At 39.2% G+C, this 11,313-nt stretch overlaps 1 protein-coding gene across 50 annotated transcripts in view; it reads left to right on the top strand.

Annotated features, from left to right (window-relative positions):
• LOC118385537 (protein FAM102A-like) overlaps positions 1 to 11,313 on the top strand; it is a 70,450-nt gene that overhangs the window by 40,497 nt on the left and 18,640 nt on the right. For all 50 annotated transcript variants that reach the window (XM_052521658.1, XM_052521659.1, XM_052521708.1 and 47 more), the window contains exons 3-4: positions 3,495 to 3,615; positions 5,190 to 5,219. In XM_052521658.1, coding sequence (XP_052377618.1) covers positions 3,495 to 3,615; positions 5,190 to 5,219 — 151 coding nt within the window. The remainder of the gene's footprint in view (positions 1 to 3,494; positions 3,616 to 5,189; positions 5,220 to 11,313) is intronic.

Raw genomic sequence — 11,313 nt, 5'->3', positions numbered from 1 at the left:
GATTGGCTCAAACTCATTGAGAAGGAAAGAAATTCCACAAATGAACTTTTAACAAGGCACACCTGTTAATTGAAATGCATTCCAGGTGACTACTTCATGAAGCTGGTTGAGAGAATGCCAAGAGTGTACAAAGCTGTCATCAAGGCAAAGGGTGGCTACTTAGAATAATATATTTTGATTAGTTTAAAAACAAATTGGTTGGTTACTACATGATTCCATATGTGTAATTTCATAGTTTTGATGTCTTCACTATTATTCTACAGCGTAGAAAATGGTAAAAAGAAAGAAAACCCCTTGAATGAGTAGGTGTGTCCAAACTTTTGACTGGTACTGACTCGGACGTACAGAAATACAAATACAACACCATCAACACTGTTCGGCTCGCATTTTCCTGTAGTCCTCGATAAACTCCTTTGTCTTGCTCACATTGAGGGAGAGGTTGTTGACCTGGCACCACACTGCCAGTCCAGGATCCAGTTGCAGAGGGAGGTGTTTAGTCCCAGGGTCCTTAGCTTAGTGATGAGCTTTGAGGGCACTATGGTGTTGAACGCTGAGCTGTAGTCAATGAACAACATTCTCACATAGGTGTTCCTTTTGTCCAGGTGGAAAAGGCAGTGTGAGTTTGCGTCATCTGTGGATCTGTTGGGAAGCTATGCAAATTGGAGTGGGTCATCCGGGAGGATGCTGTTGATGTGAGCCATGACCAGCCTTTCAAAGCACTTCATGACTACAGATGTGAGTGCCACGGGGCGGTAATAATTTATGCAGGTTACCTTTGCTTATTTGGGCACAGGGACTATGGTTGTCTGCTTGAAACATGTTTGTATTACAGACTCATTCAGGGAGAGGTTGAAAATGTCAGTGAAGACACTTGCCAGTCGGTTCGCACATGCTTTGAATACACGTCCTGGTAATCCTAGAGTTTTTTTTCCTCTGGTTGCACATGTGACATGCGGGTAAAAATTTGGCAAAACTGATTTAAGTTTTCCTGCATTAAAGTCCCCAGCCACTAGGAGTGCCGCTTCTGTGTGAGCATTTTCTTGTTTGCTTATGGCCTTATACAGCTTGTTGTGAGCGGTCTTAGTGCCAGCATCGGTCTGTGGTGGTAAATAGACGGCTACGAATAATATAGATGAGAACTTTCTTGTTATATAATGTGGTCTACAGCTTATCATAAGGTACTCTACCTCAGGCGAGCAATATCTCGAGATTTCTTTAATATTAGACATCACACACCAGCTGTTATTGACAAATCAGTTCCAATCTAAGTGCCAATGCCATTTAGCAAACTCCAGGAATTTACAGTTGTGGGATGACATGATAATAGAGCTCTTTGGCCACACACACCAGTGGTGGGTTTGGCATCGAGAAGAGGAATCATATACAGAAAGTAACTTCATACCTATGCACACACACACACACACACACACACGCACGCACGCACGCACGCACGCACGCACGCACGCACACACACACACACACTTACTATCTGACTTTTGTTTTCATTCTCTAGTTAGTCAGTGTAGTAGCATTGAGCATTGAAAGTAAGGGTCTTTCCAAAGATATTTATAACTAACCCAAGATAGATCATCTGTGTCATTTACAGTGTTAGCAAATGAAGCTTTGTAGGCAGAACAAGCAAGGAGGTGGGAAAAGCCAAGCACGAGCTAGTGAGATCCTATTGGCGCTTTGTAACATGTATTTGCATATTTCCGTCAGGGAACGCCACCTCTGTGAAGTGCGCGTGTGCACAAACTCAATTCGACCTTGCACCTCTTCTAAACAACGCAATTTTTAAAAAACTGGCAAAGTATCAAGTCTATAAAACTTTGTGCACTGTGTTCGTAACAGATTCTAGTTTTTGGAGCAGAAAAATGTATTGAGATCAGATGTTTCATCGATGAGACATTAGCAGAATATCGGCCCAGTTTCACCTAGTTCCATCCTCTTCCACTACCCGCGACTGGACTTCCTTTAACTACAATATTTGGTGGTGAGAAAACTTTCTAAATGGATGCTTCCCCTGTGATGTGTCTGGGTTACCGCTTCTGTCTGTGCTACATCAGAGCAGGTGGTTTTCATTTGCTGTACTTTTGAGCCCGGCTCTTGATTATGTACTGTACAATAAGCATTGGCCAGAGGGATGCCCAAAACAGCTAGAGAAACTGATAATATTGACGATGATAATGGTATGAGGATTAGAGGTCGATCAATTAATCGGAATGGCCGATTAATTAGGGCCGATTCCAAGTTTTCATAACAATCGGAAATCTGTATTTTTAAAATATTTTTGATACCTTTATTTAACTAGGCAAGTCAGTTAAGAACACATTCTTATTTTCAATGACGGCCTAGGAACGGTGGGTTAACTGCCTCGTTCAGGGGCAGAACCTTGTCAGCTCGGGGGATCCAATCTTGCAACCTTACAGTTAACTAGTCCAACGCAATAACGACCTGCCTCTCTCTCATTGCACTCCACAAGGAGGCTGCCTGTTACGCAAATGCAGTAAGCCAAGGTAAGTTGCTAGCTAGCATTAAACTTATCTTATAAAAAACAATCAATCATAATCACTAGTTAACTACACATGGTTGATGATATTACTAGATATTATCTAGCGTGTCCTGCGTTGCATATAATCTGACTGAGCATACAAGCATCTAAGTATCTGACTGAGCGTTGGTAGGCAGAAGCAGCCGCGTAAACATTCATTCAAACAGCACTTTCGTGTGTTTTGCCAGCAGCTCTTCATTGTGCGTCAAGCATTGCGCTGTTTATGACTTCAGGCCTATCAACTCCCGAGATGAGGCTGGTGTAATCAAAGAGAAATGGCTAGCTAGTTAGCGCGCGCTAATAGTGTTTCAAATGTCACTCGCTCTGAGCCTTCTAGTAGTTGTTCCCCTTGCTCTGCATGGGTAACGCTGCTTCGATGGTGGCTGTTGTCGTTGTGTTGTTGTGTTGCTGGTTCGAGCCCAGGGAGGAGCGAGGAGAGGGACGGAAGCTATACTGTTACACTGGCAATACTAAAGTGCCTATAAGAACATCCAATAGTCAAAGGTATATGAAATACAAATGGTATAGAGAGAAATAGTCCTATAATTCCTATAATAACTACAACCTGAAACTTCTTACCTGGGAATATTGAAGACCCATGTTAAAAGGAACCACCAGCTTCCATATGTTCTGAGCAAGGAACTGAAACGTTAGCTTTCTTACAAGGCACATATTGCACTTTTACTTTCTTCTCCAACACTTTGTTTTTGCATTATTTAAACCAAATTGAAGAAGTTTAATTACTTACTTGAGGCTAAATTGATTTTAATGATGTATTATATTAAGTTAAAATAAGTGTTTCCGATTAATCGGTATCTGCCTTTTTTTTGGTCCTCCAATAATCGGTAGCGGTATCGGCGTTGAAAAATCATAATCGGTCGACCTCTAATGAGGATAATGATTGATGATGATGATCGTGATGATGATCTCTGTCTGTTTATAGGGAGGAGGTTCAGCAGAACTGTGTTCGTTGGAAAAAGAAGTTCTCCTTCGTCTGTAAAATGAGTGCCAATCCTACCACTGGAGTCCTGGACCGATGCATCTGCAGGGTTTCTGTACGCAAGGTAACTACATCTCCCATCAACCCCTGCTCTAGTAATTTACCCTGCTAAATAATGGCGCTGTCCATTCTGTAGTGTTTTAACCTGCCAAATAATGGTTCTATCAATTGTCTAGTGTTTTACCATACCAAATAATGGTATCGTGTAGACAACATTGAGGAGATATTTTCCTAGTGCAAAACAGCAATGAGAAAATGTTGCCCTGCTGTAGTGTCTTTTTAAAATGTTATGCTGATTTTGGGCAACTTTTACTTATTGCGTAAGCTTTTTTTGCCCAGACTCTCTCTGTCTCAAAAGTGCCGCGTAGTTACATTATTAACCTGTTATAAGAAAATGAATCTGTAGTTACTCTGTAGTTGTTTATGGAAGCCTTCTCCCTTACTTTTATTTCCAACTCTGATGTAAATGAGACGTTCCAAGACTTTTCACACACCTACTACACACTAGATCAACTTTGACAGGTGTTTTTCAATGCATTTTTTGCAGTCAGCGTAGAAGTTCTATGGACCCTTTATGTTTTGTTGTTTACTTTACGCTCTTATTAGCGACAATGCTAGCTACAGTGCATTTGACTCATTTAGCAGACGCTCTTATTAGCGACAATGCTAGCTACAGTGCATTTGACTCATTTAGCAGACGCTCTTATTAGCGACAATGCTAGCTAGCTACAGTGCATTTGACTCATTTAGCAGACGCTCTTATTAGCAACAATGCTAGCTACAGTGCATTTGACTCATTTAGCAGACGCTCTTATTAGCGACAATGCTAGCTACAGTGCATTTGACTCATTTAGCAGACGCTCTTATTAGCGACAATGCTAGCTACAGTGCATTTGACTCATTTAGCAGACGCTCTTATTAGCGACAATGCTAGCTACAGTACATTTGACTCATTTAGCAGACGCTCTCATCCAGAGTGACTTACAGTAGTGAGTGCAGACATTTTATACTGGTCCCCCAAACCCACAACCCTGGTGTAGCAAGTGCCTTTCTCTACCAACTGATCTACACGGGATCTACTGTACTGTACTCCTCCCTATGGTGTTACCATGGTATCAGCAAATATGAGGATTGAGAAAAGTGACTCTACCTTTATTGTATCAGTAATGACTGATTGGAGATCAGGGTGTGGCTAGAATCACACAGCTCAGTATCTGCTACTATGACATGGAGTCCTCAGAACTCAGATCAGTTCATCTGTAGGGAGTGGGGACACTATAATGTAATGCATGTAAACTGTTGTTAACGTCTCAGCTATACACTTTGTGGTTTTATAAGGCACCTTTTCTTCTCGTGTAGCATACAAGTGCCCACTGTTAAAACCAAATTCTGTATGATTATTCAGAATGAAAAGATTAACACAATCGTTTATAATCAAACTTTTCAAGTGGTTCCTTCCTTTAATTTGTTTAGTCTCCTAGTGTTTGAATGCACTTGAAATATGAATCCTAGCCACTTAATGTCATATGCTGTAGAATAGACTATAGAAGGAAAGGGAAGTGTGTTTCTCCTGAAAGTGTTAGGGCACACATGAGTTTGTGCTTCAGGTATTTAATCTGCTTCTTCTTGTCATTGCAGGAGCTTAAAGGAGGAAAGACGTTTTCAAAGGTATGAAGACAACAAAAAAAAAAACGTTGCCATATATTTTTTTAGCATACCTCCACTACTTTTTCTTTAGCAGGTAGATCAGCTTTAACATTACTGATAGATTGTGGCTTCCATCAATGTTATTGTCGACATCATTTCCAATACCCCATATATATTTTTTGTAAATATATTGTATTAGTCAGGTTTTGACACACCTACTAATTCCATGTTTTTTTTTTTTACTATTTTCTACATGTGGAATAATGTAATTTGCAATTTATATAGTATTTTTTTAAATTTTATTTATCCCAGGCCCCAGTCCCCGCAGGAGGCCTTTTGCCTTTTGGTAGGTCGTCATTGTAAATAAGAATTTGTTCTTAACTGGCTCAGTTAAACAAAGGTTAAACGCAAAAAAAAAAATGCAAATATATTTTAGATGTCAGATTCTTCAAATTAGCCACCCTTTGCATTGATAATGGCTTTGCACACTCTTTGCATTCTCTCAACCAGCTTCACCTGGAATGCTTTTCCAACAGTCTTGAAGGAGTTCCCACATATATTTTGATTTGTTTAACACTTTTTTGGTTACTACATGATTCCATATGTGTTATTTCATAGTTTTGATGTCTTCACTATTATTCTACAATGTAGAAAATAGTAAAAATAAAGAAAAACCCTTGAACGAGTAGGTGTTCCAGGCTTTTGATTGGGTTTTCCCCTAACCCTACCACCCCTCCCCTAATTGGAGTAAACAAATGGACAACAACACTTAGTCTTCTACTTCCAGTTTATACATACTATATACATTTTATGGACGCAGTATATTTTACGATGGTTATCTTGTTTGGTTTTTAGTCCAATCCCTCTCTCAACCCCTCCCATATATCGCTGAAGACCATCCAGACCATCCAGTTTGAGTTTTATTTGACATATATTTTTCAACTGTGCTGCTTCACAAAAGTTCTGAACTTATATATATTTTACGGACACCGTATATTTTACATTAGTTATCTTATTATTTTTTAGTTCCCCCCTTCAGCTCCACTCAACCCCTCCCATCTATCCCTCTGCTGTTCTATAGAGACGTCAGTCTATCTATTTTTATTTATATTTGCATTATATTTTTCAACACTGCTGTGATGTTTCACAAAAGTTTAACAAACATTTTCTACAGATTGTAAATGAATGATAAACATTATTATATAATTGATCGATTGACTATGACTTTTTAAATGACCCAGCAGTGCTATTTGCAGAGTTGGCTCCAGGTAAATGTTGCAATTCTTCAGCCATTCCTGAACCTGCGACCAAAAACACGCTACATATGGACAGTACCAAAACAAATTATCTAATGATTCTGTCTCTTCGCAGCGAAATCTGCAACGCTGGGATGGTTGTATCCCCATATATATATATATATATATATATTCTATTGGTTGCAAGAATTGTGTATAATAATTTAAACTGAAAGGTTTTGAATCCGGCGTTGTTTTGTGTATCAATTCATAAACCATGTCCCATGGAATGGGTACATCGAAAATCTCTTCCCAACTAGTTTGTAATCTATATAATAATAATAATAATAATAATATAATATATATAATAATAATATATATGGCACAGCTGTCATTTTTTTGGTCCTTAAATGAAACTGGTACACTTTTCTATTTGACACAACTTTCTTTCACCAATTTTGGTATTTAATGCAGGGTCGACAGGCAAGTTTCTTACTTTTCCCCCTTCCACTTGCCTCTCTTTTGTGCTAATGCCACAATTAGTTGGTTGTAATTTGGGTAGAGCAGACATTTCCATTTTGTTAGCTGCACTGCACTCCACCAGTCCTATTTATTTATCATTTACAAAGATTATACAATTTGATTTAGAATTAAAAATATATATATTTATATATATATATGCATTTGTATATTTGAGTTTAACCATCATAGTTGTAATATTTGTTTATTTAAAAAATATATATATTTATATATATATACATTAGTATATTTGAGTGGTAATATTTGTTCTGTCTTTTCTGGTGGGTTAAACTGAAATTGCAACAAACTTTCAATTTTTTGCTCATATAATTACAAAAAACTGTTCGCTAGGTGTAGACAAAGCCATAAGCAAATAGGTCAACTGTGACTAAATAATTATTCAGGGTGAGATTTCTACAAATAGACAGGTGTTTTCCTTTCTATGGTAGCAAGATCTTATCTATTTTTGCTAACTTTCTATTAAAATTGTATTGTAGTGAGATGTAATTTCTTTAGGGATGTGTATACTGAGGATGTCCACTTCACCGTCAGACCATTTTATTGGTAAACTACACAGCAATGTAAAAGTTGCATTTTTTTTGTCATCCAAAATGTAAAATAGTACACTGATAATAATTTGGTTGTCGTCCAGAGAGGATAGAAAAAATGATCTAGATCCTCTATGAAGCCGTGGAGGGATCTAACTTGTGGATTTAAAAGAAAACATGAATCATCAGTGTACAATGACACCTTTTGTTTTTAAGCCCTGAATTTGTAGCCCGTTGATATTATTGTTGGATCTGCTTTTAATAGCTAACATTTCGATTTCATGCCATATTAAATATAAATGCCAATAGTGGACAGCCTTATTTTACTCCTCTTGACAGTTGAGTACTTTCTGAGATCTAGCCTTATTTACTATTTAACACCTAAGGTTACTATAAATAACTTAAACCCATTGTGTAAGAGTTTCTCCCAAATTGAAATATTCCAGGCATTTATATATGAATTCCAGTCGTACTTTATCAAAAGCCCTTTCAGTCAGCTATGATTTCCCAGATTTGTCATAGTGTTCTATTGTTTCCAGTGCTTATCTCATTATTATCTCCAATGTATCATCCATGTCTGATTAGGATGAATGATATCCGACAATACCTTTTTAATTCTATTTAAGTATCCTCCCTCCCTCTCTCACTTTGCTTGAGTTTTTGCATCACAACACTGACATGTAAGGGGCCTCACATGTTTTAAATGGACTGGATCTTTATATGTACCACTTGGGTCCTGTTTCATTCATAATTATATCAGACCTTATTGAGTATCTTATGATCTACCTTTTTTTATAAGACTGGTTAAAACACGCTAATAATGGTTCTGTGAGTACATCAAAAAAGGTTTGGTATACCTTAACTGGTATGTCATCCAGCCCTGGAGTCTTCATTTGCATCCAGTTCCTCCTCTGTAATTTGGCCTTCACATGAGTTTTTCTGTACAACTGTTCATTTTACATTATTAATAGCAACAACAAAAAACTTGTAACAAATTTGGTAGCATTTCTATGTTGAAGATGAAAACATAATTTGATGCATTTTCCCCCATATTCCATCGTTTTCTTTATTTAAAAAAAAATGTTAGACTTGATCTTTCTTGAATAAGTTCCTCCATTTTTTGGGGGGATTTCTTTTCCTCCTTTTGTCTGTCATAGTTGAAGTGTACCTATGATGAAAATTACAGGCCTCATCTTTTTAAGTGGGAGAACTTGCACAATTGGTGGCTGACTAAATACTTTTTTGCCCCACTGTATGTAAAGAAAAAAGTATTTAATAAGAACATTTCATTCATTCAGATCTAGGATGTGTTATTTTAGTGTTCCCCTTATTTGTTTGAGCAGTGTATAATGTTTACATACCCTACATTACTCATCTCATATGTATATACTGTACTCTATACCATCTACTGCATATTGCCTATTCCGTTCGGCCATCGCTCATCCATATATTTATATGTACATATTCTTATTAATTCCTTTACACCTGTGTGTGTATAAGGTAGCTGTTGTGAAATTGTTAGATTACTTGTTAGATATTACTGCATGGTCGGAACTAGAATCACAAGCGTTTCGCTACACTCGCATTAACATCTGCTAACCATGTGTATGTGACAAATAAAATGTGATTTGATATGATGTATTTATTTCAATTGACTCATTCCCTTATATGAACTGTAACTCAGTGAAACATTTGACATTGTTGATCATCAAGGTTCTCATTAGCAGCTGATAAATTCCTTGTATATTATTCTCACCCATCCGGGGGCTTTGGCTTTGCAGGACCAACCCTGCCAGGCAGGCTCAGACTGTTGAGGTGCTGCTTTAGTGGGTCTCTGACCGTGTTACTCTTTCTGTCTTGGCTGCGTATCGGCTACTTGCAGTAGGACTATAAAACAAACATGGACTTCTCCTTAGTGTTCGCTCTGGTGAGTGTCTAGAGTATAGGGTTGGGAACCGTTCCATCATGACAGGACAATAAATAAAGCAACTATATTTAGATTTTATTTTAAAATGAATAACCCATATCTGAACAAAATGGAAGGCTCCACTACGTTTGTGTGGATGCCCGTTTGGGCGTGTCTGTACAGTTGGCACACCATTTGTACAGTATATCTGGAACAGTGTTTGTGTGTTAGAGTGTTTTACAGTACATTTTACAGCCTCAATAACGGTAAAACCGCGGTGGTAAAAGAAAGGTAATTGTAAATTAGGTCCATAGCTCAAGCCAACTAACTGTAGTAAGACATACATGTGACACAGGATGCTGTGACCGCTGTCGTAAAAGAAAGGTCATTGTAAATTAACATTGTGACACAGGATGCTGTGACCGCTGTGGTAAAAGAAAGGTCATTGTAAATGAACATTGTGACACAGGATGGGACTTTTGGGGATGTTGGGAAAATAGGACAGTGACATGGACCTTATTTTCCATCCATAGTGTTTATAGTCTATAGGGTTTCCACTAGTTGACAGTAAACTGTGTGAAGTACCTTTTTTAGCTCTTCGGTGACCCTGACCTAAGTTTGTAGGTGTGACCTACCAAGTAACCCAGCCAGTGATTAACACAGGTAACTAAGGGCGATGTCTGGATTGGATACAGCTAACCCTAACCTAATTCTCCTTACCGGTTACTTTTATTCCCCTAACCTGCTACGAAAAGTCCATTCTAAATAAGCTGTATTCTATCCAGTCAAAACCGTAACTAAGTCTGTGGATTGTGCCACCATTACCAACAGGCCCTTCGGATTTCTAGAAATGACTGACACATGGTAGCCCATTCATAGTGTCTATACTTGTGCTTCAGAAGAAGTACTGCATTAAGATATTATAACATCTTTAGTCTATTGCTACACACTGTTTAGTGGGAAAATGGATAGACAGTGCATGGGAACTGGGAAGCACTCATAGTGGGAAGAGACAGGGCAGAGGCCAATCATGATTCTAGTGCTGATTATTGAAAAGGCATGTGACTGGTGACCTTAATGCACCAGTGTCTTTATCTAAGAGGAAAGTGCTTGGACATGGACCTCCCCTTGTCCATTAAAGAAGGAAATGTGTGTGTGTGTGTGTGTGTGTGTGTGTGTGTGTGTGTGTGTGTGTGTGTGTGTGTGTGTGTGTGTGTGTGTGTGTGTGTGTGTGTGTGTGTGTGTGTGTGTGTGTGTGTTGGCCTGCGTCTCTGTCTGCCTGTGTTTGTGTGGATGTTATCATTGAGATTGTGCTTCCCTGTCCCCCTTGTTTCCTCCTTATTTGCTGATCCCGTTCATCCGGGAAAGAGGCACTGTACCGGAATGTCCTCTGAATTAGCAGAGAGAGAGAGGAGAGAGAGAGAGAGGGAGGGAGAGGGAGGGAGACAGAGAGAGAGGGAGGGAGACAGAGAGAGAGAGAGGAGAGAGAGAGAGAGGGAGGGAGAGGGAGGGAGACAGAGAGAGAGAGAGAGAGAGAGGGAGGGAGACAGAGACAGAGAGAGAGAGAGGAGAGAGAGAGAGAGAGGGAGGGAGAGGGAGGGAGACAGAGAGAGAGAGAGAGAGAGAGGGAGGGAGACAGAGACAGAGACAGAGAGAGAGAGAGAGAGAGAGAGAGAGAGAGGGAGGGAGAGGGAGGAAGACAGAGAGAGAGAGAGAGAGAGAGAGAGGGAGGGAGACAGAGACAGAGAGAGAGAGAGAGAGAGAGAGAGAGAGAGAGAGGAGACAGAGAGAGAGAGACAGAGAGAGAGAGAGACAGAGAGAGAGAGAGAGAGAGAGAGAGAGAGGGGGGAGACAGAGACAGAGAGACAGAGACAGAGACAGAGAGAGAGAGAGAGAGAGAGAGAGAG

Source organism: Oncorhynchus keta, chromosome 6 (genome assembly GCF_023373465.1).
Source record: "Oncorhynchus keta strain PuntledgeMale-10-30-2019 chromosome 6, Oket_V2, whole genome shotgun sequence".
NCBI lineage: Eukaryota > Metazoa > Chordata > Actinopteri > Salmoniformes > Salmonidae > Oncorhynchus > Oncorhynchus keta.
This window is presented reverse-complemented; position numbering and strand designations above follow the sequence as displayed.